The sequence below is a fragment of the Columba livia genome, chromosome 2 (assembly GCF_036013475.1).
Source record: "Columba livia isolate bColLiv1 breed racing homer chromosome 2, bColLiv1.pat.W.v2, whole genome shotgun sequence".
NCBI classification, from domain to species: Eukaryota; Metazoa; Chordata; class Aves; order Columbiformes; family Columbidae; genus Columba; species Columba livia.
In genome coordinates this window covers 47,405,925-47,424,761 of record NC_088603.1, presented here as the reverse complement: position 1 = coordinate 47,424,761, position 18,837 = coordinate 47,405,925, and the positions used below count along the sequence as shown (strand labels likewise).

General features: G+C 42.8%; 1 protein-coding gene across 2 annotated transcripts in view; it reads left to right on the top strand.

The window, feature by feature from the left end:
• The window catches only part of LARS2 (leucyl-tRNA synthetase 2, mitochondrial), an 87,528-nt gene extending 79,692 nt beyond the window's left edge, over positions 1-7,836 (top strand). For both annotated transcript variants that reach the window (XM_065051765.1, XM_065051766.1), the window contains 2 exons: positions 1,895-2,022; positions 7,466-7,836. In XM_065051765.1, the coding sequence (XP_064907837.1) occupies positions 1,895-2,022; positions 7,466-7,645 (308 nt within the window). In that variant the 3' untranslated portion in view covers positions 7,646-7,836. The remainder of the gene's footprint in view (positions 1-1,894; positions 2,023-7,465) is intronic.
• Positions 7,837-18,837: the final 11,001 nt, after the last annotated feature.

Sequence of the window (18,837 nt, the reverse complement as noted above, 5' to 3'; positions counted from 1 at the left end):
GAAACTGGTTCTGTTGACTTTTGCACTTTTTTATTATTATGGATAAGCTCATAGATCATTTTGTGGCAAGAGAATGAAACAGAAGATCAACATTGTGCTTGGTCATGCTTTATGTGCTTCAGAATACACTTGTTTTTAGTAGTAGGTTTATTAGGACTGACAGCCTCCACATGGATTAAAAGTGACCCTGGTTTTCCTTTCATAGGTAGAAGCTCTTGACTTCTATTAGAAAGTGTTTTTTAAATAGTTTGAAGAATCCACTTCAACAGAAGAAAAAGGAGTGGCCAGTATGCATGCCTCTGCCACAAGGCATGTGAAAGAAATGAGCTCATCTGGATGTTTAAAAGCCAATAAGGGAAAAATTTAGCAGCTGTTGTCTTTAAAGACAGCGTGATAATGAATCACCAATGCAAAGATGGTTTTTTTTCTGATTGAGTTCCTATCTCTTGCTCTTTCAGTTTCAGAGCGGCTGTCACAGGAGAAAAAAAATACACAAATCCAAATCCATGAAAGTGTTTTAATCAATTATTTACCTAATAAGATTGCGGCTTAGTTGTTATTCTTAGGAAATGTGCACATTCCTGCTTGCCGTTAGAAACAGTTCTCACCAGTCCACCCCACTGCCCCTTTCTGAATCATTCAGCAAATAGCAGGGCTGTGTGTCATTTTACCCAAGTGCTTTGTCTGAAAAAGTGCTGACAAAAATCTGGCAGATTTTTCTGGAGGAAGTTGCATTCCCTTTATGTCTCTGTTTGCTGTAATTTAATGTTCTAGTCTAAACAATCCAGCTAGGTAAATTAAAGTATGTATTCTCGATGGGCTGGTTTAGCTCCTATGTCTGCTGCTGTGCTGTGTTTCGAACAGCTTCAGTTACCTCAGTCTCAACAGCAAATCTTGTGTTAACAGGTTTTCTTTATGCTTTTGCTGGAGTTTCCCTAAACCAGAAGAGATTTGAAATACATTTTGCAGTTCTGAATGAAACATGTGCTTAAAACCAGTTTTAGTCAGTATTCTTATTCATACACAGTGAATGGTTTTAATTTAAAAATCCCCTGGCTTTATGAGAATCACAAGAGCAATCATCATCAATCTTGATCATATTTGACAGCCTCTTTTTATGTGAAATCTTTTTATTTTGTCCTACAGCTGGAGTAAATACCAACATAAGTCTGACTCAGAAGCTTTTATTCAGTTAAAGAATGCAGCTTCAGAATGAATTGCATCCCATTCTCTTATTACTTAAACAAATCACGAATTAATTGTCTTAGGGAGAGCAAAGCCCATTTAATAAAAGATCACTTGTAGCCACTTTAGGAGCTTTTTAAAATAAAGGATAAAGCATTTTGGAGCATTCATATAATAAGAAGGAGATCAAGCCATGCAAGGTATTCTTACATAGCACCTTTAATTTCTGAAAAAATGGATACTTAAAATACTATGAGAAAATCTTGCAAGTAGCTTGACTTGCAAATTTAGAGACTACTAGCATATTACAGATGGTAAAATAATAAGCTAAAATTGTGTATCATTTTGATCGAGTTGTTAGTAAAATTTTAATCAAGCGGGTGTTGTTATTGGAAAAAAACTCAGTATTATGGTTGGCTTCTAGAAATAGAGGTCAGCTTGTGTTGCAGTATTACAATTTAAAATAATAGACAGTGGTCTTCTGTGCTTTTGGCAAAGTTTTGGAGTGCTAATCCAAATCTAGAATGTGCTCACAATGTATATATTTCTGTTTATGATGTGCTGTGTGGTAATCTAAACAATGTTATTTCCTCCTAAGGGACGTACTTTTAAAGCCAACTTTATTTTATTGTTATTTATCAGACAAATTCCAAAAATCAAATGTTCCGGTTATAGTACAGCTAAATGTTTGACTGGTTTAATTTTCCAGGTTTGGCACATATGCAGAATAAACTTTGTACTCATCATCACTGGGATGTTGATGTGCTGCATCAGTCCTGGCCCAAAGTAGACCCAGAGTACCTTCAGCCATCAGATGTTGTGGAGATGTCTGTTCTGGTAAGAGTGTTTTAATTTCTTTTCAGTGGTCGTCAATTAATGCATTACAAGCTCAGAAGATGGCAAAACTTCTGCTCTTGGGGAAGTCAGTTCCCTTCTGAGGTGGCTCAGTGACAGGTCAGATAGAAGCTGTAATTACTGTTGTGCTGAGTAATTAAAATGGTTTCCTAAATTTAAAAATGCAGCAAGTCTGGAAGGGAGGCAATATAAATCTTTTGGAGTGATGCATATTAGTCTCTGCAGAGATTCGACCAAGGAACACCTGTGGGCAAGGACAGTACAGTCAAAACTGTGATCCAGATACAGGTCCCTCGAGATGTTTTGCCTGACAGTGAGTGAATTAATGATCTTGGCCCTGTACAAAAATGTTTAATTAGGTGACATTTCTTGTGGTACCTGTAGTGCTATGGTTGCCTAATACAACTTATCATAAGCTGGGTTGGGTTGCTGTGATTTTTGCCAAATGACATTTCCTGTCTGCCTCGGGCTGAACTTCTGGCACATCTCAGCACAGCATATTTGCAGATTGAGGCTGAGAAAAAGCAGGTGTCTGTCCTAATGTTAGAACTGCATTCCAGTTTCTCTTTGAGCTCTAACACCTTCGTGGTCTAGGGAAAGAGCTGGCAGTCCAGTAGAAGAGTGGGCATAAAACTACATTTAGTTAACCTGTAGTTTTCCAAAATGTGTATGTGCCCATGCACAGTGCAGTTTACTGTCTTTTTTCCCCCTACATCTCTAATTAACTAGTCTGTATTCAGCATCATTAAGCTTTATCATTACATGGAGCACAGTAGCAGTAAGTGCCACTGCAGGCCGTGGAGAGGCTGTGGGGCCCGGAGCCAGGGGTGGGATCCACCAGCTCTTCCACCAACTGGCTCCTGGTCAACCTGCGCTCTAGTGCTTCATGCTCAGGCATTGTGGCAGCCTGGAATTACGTAGCTGCATCCTACTAGATCTGCAGGGCTCCTGCCTTTTTGACTGTTCACCAAAGAATAATCTTGAATATACCATGCAGACATTGTAAACTTAAATGTTTTAAATTAAATGTTTCAACTTCAACACTTTTTGTGTTTCTGGGCATTGAAGGGGATGGCACCTCTGGAAAAAATGTCATTTGGTCATGTAAAACTTCATCCTCTGTGCGTGTGCCCGCACGTGTGTGTGTAAGGGAAGCGGAAGCAGTGCATTTCATCTGTATTTTATATACTTTTTTATGTTAGCTCCTTTGGGTATGAGGATTAAGTTCAGTTATTTTTGTTCAGCTATTTTTTTTTTCTGAGCAGGGAAGAGACTGGCTGGCTTCAGGGGGAGTTATATTGCTGTAGATTTCCTTAATCCAAGTATCTTTGCAAATAATGTCATATCTTGACAGATCTCTCAGCCACAGTCACTTGAACAGAGGGAGAAATGCTGCTAAAAACCTATTTTTTCTAAAATTCAATTGGCATCTTTTCCCAAACCAAGGAGAAGGACTGAAGTGCCAGCTGGGGTTGATAGCAGACTTAGCCTAATATTCGCTGTGGGTTTATTGCCTTTTTTTCTTTCTTTCTTCCTTTCTTAAGTGATTAAGTGTTTATTTATGCCAGTAAAAAGGTCATATATCCACAAAAAGCTTCGCTTTGGTATAATCACTTTGCTCCAGCCTAAAATAAACCTTCACCTTCAAGCACAGCTAGCAAACATCTTAAATTCCGGTGTTCAGTTTATAAGGAAGTCATGAATGAGAAATAGTGTAATTAGAGAAACTTCTTTGCAGTTGTGGTTAAAGCAAACGTGTTATTAAATATATATTTAAAATAAAAGCTTCAGCAGTACAGGGAAAACTCTGAACTCAGTGTTTTAATGTTTTTAAGGCTACAACTGAACACAAAAATGCTTAAATATTTCACTGATATTTTTCTGCTGACATTAAAGCTTCCTTCTCAAAAAAAAAAAAAAGGAAAACAGAAGAATAAAAATTAATTTTCCTTGAAACAACCATTATGAAAATTATTTTTGTTTCCTTTCCTGTTTTACTTTGTCAAAGCCATAGCATTGTGTAGAAATCTTGTAATAAGAAAAAAAGCAACCCCTATGTTCTCAGTCATATATTCATGGAAGAATGTGATGTATGTAAACACCTTCCTGAGTTTTGAGAAAGCAAGTGACTGGAAGACCAGAGAGACAGGTTCCTTTTTTAAACTGCGAATCATTCTTAAAAACAGTGCCTGGAGGGTGTGACTAGCTTTCTGCTGTAAGAGAGCAAAGGGCAATACAGAGGAGCAGGGAGAAATCATCAGAAATGTGAATATTTTAAAGTCTTGTGGACACTGTAAGTTTTTGTATGGCTGTAAAACAGAATGGCCCTCATTAAGCCAAGAAACACTCGACACATGGAGGAATTAGTTGGTTGTGAAGAGGCCATGTCTGCTCACAAGGCTGCACAGTCAGTCACTCTGAGTCTTCGGGCCACAACCCTGTTCTTCTCAAGACATCAAACTGCCTCAGGCAGCCAGGGATTTGCCTGCTGAGACATTATGGTTTCATTTCTCTTGACACAAAATACCTCATTATTTCCTGTCTGTGCTGGAGTTATGTCTTTCCATATTTAACCCAAAGCAGCAGAAGCAACCAACTCACTGCATCCTTGGCTGATACAACACAGATCTGTATCTTGCCTGCAAGAAAGACACTTAGATTCACTAAATGTGCATCGTATCTGTTATTCTAAATCTTACTGCAAAGTTGAATATTTTTAATCATAGCCTATGTTGTTAATGCTGTGAAAAATCTGACCTGGACGTAGTGTGCATTTCATCCTATAAACACCCTTCTGACTAGCATTTCTCACATTTTCTAGGTGGTGCAGAACTGTTAGCAGCTATGGTTGTATAATGTTTTTATAAAATAAGAAAAAAAGTTGGTGTCATTTTCCTTGCATTGGCATATGAGGAAGGCCTAAAAGTTCACAGATATTTCTTTTCCTTTTTACTTCTCAGAAGACTTATGCATCAATGGTAAAAAAAATATTTGAGTTGAACTGAAAATTCCTCTCTGCACCCTCCAGGAGCTTATTTTTCAGTCTTCTGCAACTTCATTTAATCCTTCATAACCTCTCCAGTTCCCTCTAGCTCCCTCTATATCCAAAATAGTATAAAATGTCAAATGTTAAAAAAGAAAAAGGAAAAAGAAAATAAAAAACCAACAGCTTTCTTCCTTAGTGAAGCAAAGGACCCAAGCCTCACTTGTTTCTCCTCCTGCAGTTTGCTGTGGTTTTTCAGAGAAACAAAGCTGCCAGTTTCTTGTACTGGCACTTTTACCTGGAGCTGCCAAGGGTTATGCTGATCTGGAGGGAGACGGAAGCCCAGCAGAAGAGATTTGTCCTGCTGAGAATCTAACCCCACGACTAAAAGAATATGTGAATAGGATGCTTATTACACAGATGCTTATTTTAAGAATGGCATTAGTGCATTTAGCTTTCCATTGGGATAGCTACGACATAATGACAGCCATGCTGCAAACGTGTGCTGAAATCATCACCCGTTGGAGGGGGCTTTTGGACTCGGCTCGCAGCGTGGTGTGGGAAGATCAGGAGAGACGCTGTGGGAAGGTGCACAGCGTCAGGTCGCCCGGGCTCCTCGACCTTTCTAGGAAAACACGACTGCTGGCAGTCAGTTGTTTACTGAGCTGAGTGAGACCGCTCGGCTTTTCTGTGGAGAACAGCACCAAACAGGCTGGTTGTGGCAAGGTTCCCCCTGCCAACCTCCATCCACTGGGACATATTAATTTGCATCGTGGAGGACCGTGAATGACATTTTAACTAAGCAAGCATAGTTTTGAACTACAGGCTGGGTGTCCTAGCAGCGAGCTCACAAGCTTGCTTTATAGTCTCACTAAAACCCTATCTGTTTGGATTTTACCGTTTTCTTTTTTTTTTTCTCCTGGGGAATGTATTTCTTCTCTGAAGTGCCCTGTCAAAAAGAAGTACTTGTATTTATTTTTCACAAAAGCTTTAAAAATGAACTCTTCTTTGTTTTTCAAGGGATTTACTTTGCACAAGGTGCTAAAGGCAAGTTTAACACAGCCAGCCTTTTATGAGACCACATTATGGATGTGTGTAGGAACGGTTAAAAGCCTACCTACATTATCACTGAAAATTCATGTAAAGCCTAGTAAAAAACCCAGAAATTACTCATCCAAGCTGCATTTCATCCAGCTGCTATGATTTTATAACTCTATGATGTGAGAGTTGATCTTGTTCCTTAAAAATCTGTCCCAACTTCCTCTCTCTGAGAGTTGCACAGATTATTTTATTTTCAGTAAAGTACAAACTAGGTATGTGGAGTGGGTCTCTCTCATTTGTGGTGCATTGCATACATGTATCCTGGATAAAATCCAGATGAAAACCAAGCTGTGCACATTTTTATGTCCAAGTTGTATATAGCAACATATGTTCCTTTTAGATAATGGAAAACTCGTTACAATGGTGTCTAAAGGTCAAAGATCTGTAGTACCTGCAGCAGATTTTTATGCAAGTAATTTGACTAAACTGGATTAAAAAATTTGAATTATTTAATTTACTAAAGTGTGGGATTGATATTCTTTCCATTCATCCACTGAAAATACTCCATATAAATCTGAAAGCTTTTGTAATAATGAATTCTATGCCAGTTCCAGAAAGGTACACAGTAAGGCTCTGTAGTCTCTGTTATCTGCTCTTACCGGACAACAGAATATATTTTTAAGACAATTTTATAAATTAAGGTGCTTCCTACTGAAGGCCTTACACAGTTTTACTTACATGATTCTGCCCTGCTGACGCAAAACCAGCATGGAAGCTGCTCTGAAAACCAGCTACACACAGGAAAGCGTTAACTTGTAAGTGGTTGTCATCTTTGTCGTTGGTGTTGGTTTAACGAGTCATGTGTTTAGTATGAATGCAACCTATAATGACTTAAAGCCTATTTTTCTAAAAATGAGCGATGGTGAATCTTTCAGATATCTTTTCAGCCACAAATATTTTTATTTTAATGAATCTTGCATTTGAATATCTGTAAGAAATTGCTTAGCTGTAAAGAATCCAAATTGCAGCCTGAAAGTATGTACAAACCAGGATTCCCACGTGACAAACCATTGTGTTCACTCTCATTGTTCAGCTTGTGTAACTATCATGTTTTTAAACTTAGAAGATCGCCGCATTGCATAGTCGCATGCTGCTTGCTGTCTTCAAAACTAAGACGTCCTATGGCCACTTCTTCAATTTTCCTTGAGTTTTGTGAGTCAGAGTTTCGTTTTCTTATTTTATAGTAGAGGGACAGGAGGTATGGAGCATTTTATCTTCTACTTGGAAAGTCTGGTGTTGGAGAACAAAGAGTTTGATGCATGCTTTGGATTGGATTCGGGAAATTGTGCAAATCAATCTAGTAACTTCTGTTTTTCTTGCTTGCATGTCCCTCTTTTTCAGATCAATAACAAAGCTTGTGGCAAAGTTCCTGTGCCTCAGCAAGCAGCCCGCAATTTTGAAGAAGTCCATGAGCTAGTTCTTCAAAGTGAGCTTGGAGCCAAGCATCTCCAAGGAAGAACCATTAAAAAGGCCTTTCTGTCTCCAAGGACTGCCCTTATCAACTTCTTAGTGCAAGAATAGCGAAGAATCTGCTGGACTATAAAAGGGAACTGGAATCTTTAGAGATTAAACCAATTCAAAAATACCAGATATGGTTATATAGATCTCATGTAACGATGGGGAAAGACGTGTTGTTAAAATCAGGTTGCTGCTAAATCTTCATTTCAGTGTGGAGAAATGCATGGAATTAAAGTTTCTTATCAGGTCACAGAGAGATGCTGTTTGTCCATATTCTCCAGGAGAATGAGAAGGAAGCACAGGACTAAATGATTGTAACAGAATGTAAATGATACGAAGCACAGGGGTTTTAGTGTCAGGAATATATCCTATTGGAAAGTTGGCTTGGCTAAATGCAGAGACACAAATATGATTCCAGGACTAAACAACTGCCTTGAGTATGTGCTATACCAAATGTTAGGTGCAGTCAGTCTTTGCTCCCTCTATCTCTTATTTGGGTAGCCTACCATTAACTAACATTTGAAGTGATAAGAAAATGTTACTACAGAGCTTTAGTTTAAAAAGGATTTGTTCATCACTGGCCTTGGGCACACAGCAGGTAGCCAGAATGGGGTGGTTTGATACATTTCACAGATGTTTCAGAGCCAAGCCAAGAAAAAGGTCAGATCATTTTGCCAAGCCCCGCTTTAGCCAGAATCCTCCTTCCTCGCTGGCATATTTCTGTCGGCTCACACTTGAGAGATCCAACTTCAGCAAAGTGCTGGAGGTTCTTGCTGCACAGAACCAAACTGACATTACTTCCCACGCGTGAACCGTCTCAGAGACTCGCGGGGGGATTCAAGAAAGGGATGAGTCGGCTGCTAGAAATGCAGCAGCGGGGAGGGCAGACAGTGTGCTTTTGCCTCTGCTGCTAGTTCTTGTAGTGCCTAGATTGTAAAACTTGAATTGAAATTCTTTTATTTATTTTTCTGGGGGGCTTCATTAAGTGGAAATAGCCAGCATGTTTCTGAAAAATTAATTAGACTTTGATAAAACACAGCCATTCTCGTGCGTAATTTCAGCCATTTTATTTGTGCTCTGCATTGCTGCTATGTCCACATGGAAATGTTTATTGTATTTAGCAAATGCTTGAAAACGGGTTTCCAAAGAGACAATTACAGGGTTCATTGTGTAAGAATGCCTTTTCTTTAACAGCCATTAAACTAAGTAGTCCCATAAACCAGCCATTTATGAGCCAGTGAAGAAGGTGGCAAGAAGAACTAGGTAGGCAAATAGAGAGGGAGTATTAACCCCCCCCAGCCCAGCAGTCATCTGTATTATATGCAAAGGAAACCAACAAAAATCTCCCTGTTAACAGTAAATAAGTCCAACAGATTCTAAGCAACTAGGATCAAGATAGATCACATTGCAGTGTGAGTTACCTGCGGAGCAGTACCAATATTCATTTTGGTTTTATACATTTTTGGTACCGAAGATCTAGCTGCATGGCAGAGATGCCAGGCTACACGTCTCTACTTCTGCAACAAAAGTTTTCTGATTTCTGCTTCCTCCTGGAGCACACTTGTGCAGATATTCTCTTCAGCAGTCCTTTGACACAAGAATGACTAAGAAATGGAATATTTATAATGAAGATACAGTCTTTGCAGTTTTAAGACTCTAGAAATCTCAGCCACAAAGGAATGCATTCAGACATTCAAACACAGGCCTTTAGTTGGAGTTAAAATAATTTGAATTCCAGTGTCTGCCTGACATATATGTTGTTGTAAAGTCATAAAACTCCTGTTCAGAAGCCCCTAAAAGGACTGTGAAAGAGATCCTTTAAAGTAAAATCTGTAGCACAGCACAGTCCTGTTTGTTTGGGGTTTTTTTTCTGTTTAAAAGTTTAGCACACCCTGTGGAACCATTTTAACAGAGTTTTTCTTTGGGGGAAAGGTGGCACGTTTGGTGTAAATAAAATCTTTTAAAATTCACAAGGATGAAGAAAGGCGTTGTAAGCTCAGCAGCCCTACGGTGTCTTTAAACAAAAGCTGCAGTCACTGCAGCGCCGAGAGCAGCCCACAGTGTTTATTGGTGTTAGCACTGGCAGGGTATTTGCTCTTGCTAGAGGAAGCGAATTGTAGATGTCACTCGGTGAATCAGGCAGAAATCAAAATAAGGAATGGACTTCTACAGGCTAAAAAAGGAAAGGTAGCGAATGGCAATTGCACAAAAAGCGTATGGCCAGAAGTCACGCCAGTGTGTTTACAGCAAGTTGAAATTCATTGTGGTCTAGAGGATACAAAAAAGGAGGTGAAAAAGTGAGGGAGAGAGATGATGCAGGAAATCTGACAGAGGCTAATCCCCTGGTAAGTGTGAGTTTGAGAGGCGGCAGAGGTGCCAGCTGTGGAGTTGTGCAGTTGTCCTGACAGCTGCTGAAGCTTCTCACAAGGCTGACTGCTCTGAAGCACGATTGTCATTTATCTTATGATAGTTGTGACTTTCAAGTTTGGTCTGTGCCTAGATGGGACCAATACTGATACACAGGCTGTATCCTGTTACCGAGCCTTTTAAAAATAATAATTTATTGCAGATGCCTCTCATTTATTCAACAGTTGTTACTTGTGTCACGGTACAGATGCATCTTTATGCTGAAGGTTGTTTAAAGGGTTGCCACAGAGCGTGTGACCCTGAAGCAGCTAAATAGTGCAGGAGTTCAAAGTCTGGGAGAGAATTCTTGAGAAGTTAGAAGTGAAGGTGCCGGTGGGTGATCAGTCAGATTGCACCGCTTCATCACACGCATTAAAATGGGTTTGGTGTCACTGTCCTTATTCCATGAAATGATGAGCCAAAGAAGATATGGGAGATTTGCTAAACCGTGCAGGATAGACCCAGGACAAACTACTCTAAGAAATACATCCACAATATGGAAGGGGCATTTTCTGTGTCTTGTCACTCAAGGTGATAGAAGACTGGTCATGGCACTGATCAAGTCTGTATCGCATTTCTATTTTAAGTAAAATAAAATCTTAAAAAGAATTATTGGCACACTTTCTACCCCAAAATTGCTCATGCAGCAGAATTTCCAAAAAGTCCAAACTTCAAACATTGCTTCTGGAAAAATAAAAATTGGCCAAGTCCTGAAAGGACACCAAGTACTTTTCCAATACTGTTGATTTCATGAGCAGGATCTCAGACACTGGAGTGATGGGGGCACTGAAATATGCTGGAAGACACGACTGTGTAGAAAAATGTGTCGTTAGGTGTGGGTGTTTCATCGTTTTTTCATCATGTTTCATTATTATCTCCAGTGACTGAGGTGACATGGTCATGCCAATGCTGCTTTGCAGCAAGGCAATAGGGCTTTTTACATCACATCAAGGAACGATGTTACAGCTCAGGTCACTAGCTAAAACAGTTCCCTAGACAGGTTGTCCCACCTGTGCTTAAAACAAACAAACAAACAAAAAATCTTATGCAAGGGTATTGCTGAACAAATCTGATTTTTTCCATGCCCTTCACCAGAATTTGGTGCAAAATAAAATCTGCGCTCTCTCAGTGACTTACCGGATTAAAGTAATGCCTCAGAACTGACATCTGGTTAATGATGTCTTTTTCTGCTCTGACTTTGTAAAAGCCTGCTTGTTCTGGAGGGAGAAATTCCACAGATAACGCAGGTCATATAGTGCCTCTTCTTTGTCTCTCCTTCTTCAGTGTAGAGCCTCACAGAAAGCTATTCCTCTTCTCCAAACTTTTTACCATCAACATGAACTAGAAAGAATGTTAATTAGCACTCTGCTGGTTGTCCCTTCCTAGGGAGGTTTGCAGTATATAAGAGTTTTCTACAAGCTTGGCTATAAATGAGGACAGGGTTGTTTTGTTTTGTTTTTTGGGTTTTTTTTCTAGTTTTGCAATCCTTATTACAGTTTACAGAGGGAGGATTGGCTTTATTTATGTGCATTTACCAACTTGGAAAAGTACATACACTGGTTTTGCTGTATGCTTTTTCTCGCTTCCTTATTTTTTCAGTCCCCTCCTGTTATGATCCGAGCTGATTTTTGTGTCAAAGGACAGTAAGAGAAGTAATGAACTTGGAGCCAGATCTATCACCAGGACCCAAGTGGTAAATCTACTTATTACCCCATGGATTTCTAACAGTCCAGAAAATTTCTGCTTTTGACTTTAAAAAAATGTTGCTGGAACTACAGCAGTATTGGGGTTTTTTATATGTGAATGGGGTTTGTGTCTTGAAGAAGCAACATGAGGCTGACCACAGTAGATCAGAGGTGGTTTCCAGCATGTCCCAGCCATAGCAGGAGAGCAGAACTGGAGCATTATTTCTGCACAGGAGGGGACGGAATCAGAGCTCTCATCTGCAGCCCGGATGATAAAAGAAACCTTGCATGATATGCGAAGGAAAGGTGGGATTTTTTTCTTCCCTTTCCTGAATGAAGTGACTTCCCGGTACCACAAAGGATTTTTTCAATTCACTAACTCCATCTGTCCCAGGAGGCCCCAAGTCACACATGATCTTCGTGTTTTGTGGAACTTATCTCGCTCAAGTAAACCTTGCGTTGCATAAGTTCAGGTCTGGCTTTAGCCCTGGCAAGTAGCAAACCAGCATTGTCTTCCATACAAAATGAGCTCTAGTTTTATGCGTAGTTTAAACAGGTTTTCCTGGCTTTATAAGTTTATAAGTTGTTGGGGTCTCTGAGTGGGAGGTTTTTTGCCTGGGTTTAGCGACATTGCAGACGAGACCCGTTGGCTCTTGTTCTGTCTGCAAGCCTTTGTGTTGGCCATGAGAGACTGGGAACTTCAAGCAGATGATTGTACTTGTTACCGGGTGAACATGAGCCAAACTTGTGAGAGATTTTGATCACAGGAATCTCATAAAAAGTACCCTGTGACACTGAACATCCAGGACTTTTCCTTGGATGCTCATCTGCCTGTGCCACACCAATTTGCTCTCTCTTTTAGGCTGCCAAATTGCTCACTGAGCAAAGGAATATGTAAATGGAAAAGGCTTAAGGATAATGAGCTAAATATCCATATTCTTTCTGCTTGCACTTGTGATGCTCAGCTTGGGACATCTGGGGCATAAGAAGTTCTTTTATTTGAAGAGCCTGATCCTCTTCGGTATAACTCAAAGCAGAACGTGCCTTTAGATAGACGGAAATGTGTGCGTTTGTGCTTGCTCTCTTGGATACAAGCACACTCTCTGGGCTGGTTGCAATGGGAAGGCCCACAGTCACATCTAATGATCTGAACTTCCTTATCTACCAGCAGTTTTCTACAGGTGCCAAAACTGAGCATAAAAGGTCCAAGATTCTCCCAGTGCACCCACCTCCTGCTGTCAGAAGAGATGTACAAGCTGCCGAGCAAGCAGAGTTGCTCTCTGATAACTGTGCTTAGCGCCAATGGTGTGTGAAGCAAAATACAGATAGTCATAACATCTGTAGGTGATCCAGTGCTCTGGTCAGGAAAAATAAACACAGGACGCATAACTGGGGCAGAAAAGAGTGTGATTTAATAAAGGAACGTGACGTGCTTCTGGCATTGGCAGCCAGGGTTTGTTTCTGATGGAGATTAAGAGAATCAGTGTAACAGGAAATTGTTTTCTGCCACAAAGGGAAATCAATTGTCTTTAAATACACAGCAATGTATTTAGCAAATCTTACTAATTGCTGCAAAACACAAATGTGAGCGTGCGTTGTCGGGCTGGCTAAGCCAATAACGTATTGTGAAAAAAATCGTAGGAGCTTTTAGAAATGAATATTTTCCTTAAGTACGTCTCCATCCCTGGAGATCCATGTGGCTGGATGAAATAGCAAGGGTGCAATAAAAATATATACTTCCCAATTTTCCCATGTGAAAGAGCATGTAAAAACATCTGTTAGTCAGGGAGCTTCTCCTAGGACACGCGCAGAAGAACAGGGTGGGTGCACAGACTGTGTCTGTCACGTCCACTCCAAGTCCACAAAGCCATGTGAGGCCAATGATTGATGGCAGGATGTCATCTGACCTGCAGAGTCCTTCCAGCTGAGGATTACTGAGGGCCACATGTGTTGGTTAAACAGGTCACGGTGCTGTTTGTGTTAATGCGCTGATAAAGAGGCAGGGAAATGGAGATGGAAAATTCTCCAGGCAAGTTCGTGTCCTGATAGAAGGCTCCTTTTAGTAGAAAACGGAGAAAACAAACTATTCCATATTCTTTCAAGCAGGGGTAGGAAAACCACCCAAACTACCTGCATTATTTTGGGGCAACCATGTCATCACTGAAAGCAAGTGTTTGGCCTGGTGGACTGACAGCAAAGAAAAACCAGGGTCTCCACCACCACTGATGGCATCTGGAGGTACTGAAGAGAGGAAGATGAAGGACGTTCTCTGCCCCAGAGCAGCAGCTGAGCACTTGGCTCCCAGCTTTGTCCTTCCTCAGGGAGACTGAACCACTGCAGCTCAGGGATTCACAGCCTTTTCTGTCTCTGCTGCTGTCTGTGCTCCTGTTTGGCACCTCGGTGACTCCCTGTGGCTTCTCTCACCTCCCCACAGGGTGCCCTGCCAGGGAACCCTGCCCCGCCTCAGTTTACCTAACTGTGAGCACAGCCCCCAGCATCCTCACTGAAATGACACTGCAGGGTGCAGTCATTTAGGGAATATGACCCTGAAAGCCTTTCTGTGCAGTGTCCATACTGCTCCAGAAGGGCAGTTTGGAAAGCTCTCCAGTGCTGCCCTTGTCCTTCTGTGCCACTGGTGTTAATTAAACGACTTTTAGCGTAATTTATAGCAGAGATCATGCCCCGTAGCAGGCAGTCGTAGTGCAACAGAAGCAGAAGATCCTAGTCGGGACCCATTTCTGCCCTGACCCAGGGGGCAGGGGCCGCTGGCACCCAGGCTGCACGGTGGGCAGCTGGGCTGCCCCTGCAGCTCGGGGGTTAAATGTTTGGGCAGGCAGCACGGGCAGCAGGCAGGGAAGGCCTCTCGGAGGAATGCAGAGGCGCCCGGGGCAGCTGTGGGGAGGATCAACATCTCCCAACCCTGCCCTGCCGCTTTCCTGCAAACTTTTCGGAAGGCAGAAGCTGAGGTCTGGGCTCTTCACCACCACAGCGTCCCTTTCAGCAGCCTGGCCCCCAGCTTGAGCCCGGCTTTCCTGCCCACAGCCACCCCCCCAACCCCTCCTGCTGCCAGCTCCCCGCATCCTTGCCCTGCCACCCTCTTATTTACCCTACAGCCCTGTGCCTCATCGTCCTGGTACAAAGCACCCGGCTGGTGCAGATAAATGTCACATTTATTGAAAAATCTCTATTAGAAAGCCAGAGGAGCATTCATCAATCACTTCACAGCGCGATTCACAGTTGAGAGTTTGGAGATGCTGCGGCGCTGCCTTGCGAGAACTGAGAGATGCGTTTGCTCCTGCAAGAACCAAGCCAGGCTCCATCCTGGAAATAGTTCTGCCTTATAAATTGTTCACTCTGTTTATATTCTAGCACTGAAGCCTTTATTGCTTTCCCGCTAGAAGACATGAGAGCACGTATCTCGGGCATTTCAGTGGTGTGTATAGTCCAGGCTCCTGCGGGAAATGACCTGCCTGGGACAGCTACAGCCCCAGGGAGGCACAGGCACCGGGGATCAGACCTGGAAACGTCCACGGAGAAACTGGTGTGCTGCCAGCCTCTGGTTCCCTGTGCTGGTTTGCTTGCGAATAGTGAGTATAGGATAGTTGCTTTTGGAGAAAGATCTAGCTATAAATTGTCACCCAGACACCTCCTAATTGTCTTTTTTCCACAAACTATACAGCCCCAGGCAGTTGTTGTGCCTCAAAATCTGCGGGTGTTTTCTTTCAGAAACAAAAATTATCTGGGAGGTGTGTGTGCGGGGACTTTCTCCAGGTCTCCGCAACGTGAGCCCAGAGACAAACGTGGCAACAAGAAATAAAGACAGACCATCCCCTCCCTGCTCTCCTTCACAACTTCCCTGTTTACCCAGGCAGGCAGCGCTTCGCCCCAGCCTGCCGATGCCCATGGCTCCTCGCCAGCCCCAGAGGGCTCTGCCACCCTGGCACAAGGCCACGGTGCTCCCACCGATTCAGGGCCAAAATTGGGGAACGCTGCTCAGGGCTACTTCTCCCCACATCGCTGCCTCCCTCCGCCCCACGGGCAGCTGTGATTGCCACGTAGAGCAGGGCTGGGTTACAAGCTGTCAGCAATATTTTGCATGAGTAAATGCAGCATGTAAGCCTTGCCCACAGGAACAAAAACAGATTAAATGAGCAATGTGTTTTTTTTGTTTTGTTTTGTTTTGTTTTTCTTCAAGGGACAGGGTTTAGAATAAGTTAATTCAAATAGACACGTAGATTTTGGTCCTGTGCTATGACAGCAATCGTGGACCCTTCCACTCCTTAATAGGCATGGGCTGTAAAACTCACAGGAACTATAAACCTGTGAGACCATATCTAATTGCAGCGTGAGGGTTCGCAAGTCAGTGTAGTATTACATCTTCAGTCTGGTAGAAAGTTCAAGTTAATCATCTGCTTGCTTGGGAATACCCCTAGCCCAAGTCTCACAGAAAGAATAAATCCTAGCATGAAACTTCAAAAGGTATTTTGCTGCCTGACGCTGGCCGAAAGCGTTGCGAATCAAACACCAAAATGCCTTTGAATCGCTTGGCTGCGATTCCCCCTTCGAAGGCGCTTGCCATCAAAGTGTCTGCTCACGCGTGTGGAGCCTGGAAGGAAGCCAAGCCCAGCGCCACCGTTCCCCATCCGAAGGGCTTCGGCAGCCTTTTCCATGTCGTCTGCGCGAGCATTGTTCTGCAGACAGCTGATGTGATCCTTTGGTATAGGAAGGAAATGTGCTTTACATCGCTGGTGAAGCAGCATCCAGAGCAGTCACTCAACAAGAAGGCTGCTGCCCCTCCGCCCCAAGGCAGTGGGCTCCTGCGGGTCCGACTGTAAAAGCGACTTACAGATGTCAGATAAAAAGTAATGGCAGAAAATGTATGCATGACCCTTAAAAAGGAAAGTCGGGAAAAAAAGCCATGATCTGAGGGAAGTTACAGATTCTTCCTTGGTTTGTTTGTTGAGAGCTGAAAATAGATACGTCTATTCCCAAATACTTCTGTTCTGCCAAGGGTTTGTTTCCTAGAGGTCTGAAGAGCCTCATCTTGGTGTGTTTGCAGAAAAAACCCCGTACAAACAATAGACACCAGCTGTGTTGCTGGATAGGAGCATACCTTCCCTTGATTAACTTTACATGCTTTGGAGAGGAGGAGGGAAGAAGGTGCAAGAGGGATGTTTAATTTCCTTTTCAATTGCTCTTTGTCCACTAATGTTGCAGAGTTCTCCCACGAGTGAAGCGATGGTGGGGTTCACACTTCCATCCTTATCCACCTGCTGCTCTGTTTCATTTTGGTCTTAGAAAGGTTTGATAGTTGGTATTAACTGTTTTCCTGATACTGTGTGAAAGCTCCAGTACTATCGATCCCTTAAAAACTTGGCAGGCCATGGTTAGTGGCAGCATGTGCTGTGGTCTCCCTTCCCTGACTCTTGGGGAGTGGGGGAGCCCCACTGCTGTGCTTTTCCCTGCGCTGGGATTCCCACCCTCTTGCCTTCCCTAGAAACCATAAAACCCCTTATCTAACGCTGTGCTATGCTAGACTAACTTTAGTGAGTCTAAAGTTTATCAGCTCAAGCTCGAGCCCAAGGATGTTGCTGCAGGGATGAGGCTCTCGGTCCTGCTTGGAGCCTCTTTGGAGGCTCCAAACCCGTTTGGAGGTTGCTCTGTGAGAATACTGGCACCTCTTCCAGGGACTCAGAGTGCCATAATTTTTAAGCACATGGGGCCAAAACTTTCTGAAAGAGTCAGGCTATTTCAGATCTGGCCTCAGTTGCTAAAGCAGTGCTTCTGAAAGGGAACTGGTCAAAAATGCACGGGGATATTTTTGGTCTCTGACACATTTTGGTTGCAGCCCAATTATTAAAGGCAATGAATTTCTACCTTCCTTAACATCCGGTCCTACCTGCTGGAGCCTGGGGGAGAATAAAACAACAAGTCCTGGGCATGCAGGACACGTGCCTGGGCCTGTAGCAATCAACTGCATCAGTCAGTCACTCAGAGGCACCATGGCTCCCCGCAAACCAGCCTCTCCCCCAGAGATCCTGCTGCAGCCCCCCAACCTCTGGGAAACCCCATCTGGGTTTGCCACAAAAATTTCACAACAGGCCCATGCGGATGGAGGAGAGAGGCTGGGATACAAATCACAGCATCACAAGGTTGTCTTTATTCATTGGCATGAGGTGTCCTGTTCACACTGGGACACCCCAAATGTGGTTTACACTCAGTTCTTACACCTTTCAAGGGGCGCAGGTGTGACTTGACCAATCACTACTTAATGCAGACATGTCACTGTCTTGCAAAGCAACTATGATTTTACAATGTTATCATCCATCTGCTTCTTTCCTGATCTAGATGCCCCTGGAGTCGGTCTTGCGACAGTTGTCCGTGATGCCAGACAAGGGGAGGGTTTCACAGATGTTTTGGAGGGGTTGGGATGTAGGTGTTGTCTCAGGAGTCCAGGGCTATCCTTTATTCTGCAAGGTGGGGGGTTGTCCTTACAATGCACTAGGGTCCTACGCAGCATGTAAAATGTAAAAAAACCTATGTATATATATAAAGAAAGTGTGTATACATTATATGTATATATAAACTTAACATAATTTCCTATTATAAAGATTAATTGGTATAATAATTAGGGAATACAATTTTACTAACAGTTTTGCATGGGGGGTGCTCTAGTTTTTCATGACGGCTGGCCGTGACTTCATGACAAGTGGCCACGACTTCTGAGGGGTTTTTGGTAGTTATAGTTGGGGACGGACTTTTTAGAAGGGCATGTCATGACAGGATAAAGGGTAATGGTTTTAAACTAAAGGAGGGAAGATTCAGGCTAGACATGAAATCTTTTATAGTGATGGTGGTGAAACACTGGCCCAGGTTGCCCAGAGAAGTGGTCGATGTCCCATCCCTGGAGACATTCCAGGCCAGGCTGGACGGGGCTCTGAGCAACCTGATCTAGTTGAAGATGTCCCTGCTCATTGCAGGGGGCTGGACTAGATGACTTTTAAAGGTCCTTCCAACCCAAACTCTTCTATGATTCTACGGTTCACAAGGGCCTGTACGGACACTCCCCAGGGGAACGTGGTGAGAAAATCAGCGTTATCTGCAGGAGAAGAGCGATAAACACCAAATCCCATCTTCGGATCGCCTGCACACGCAATCAACGGA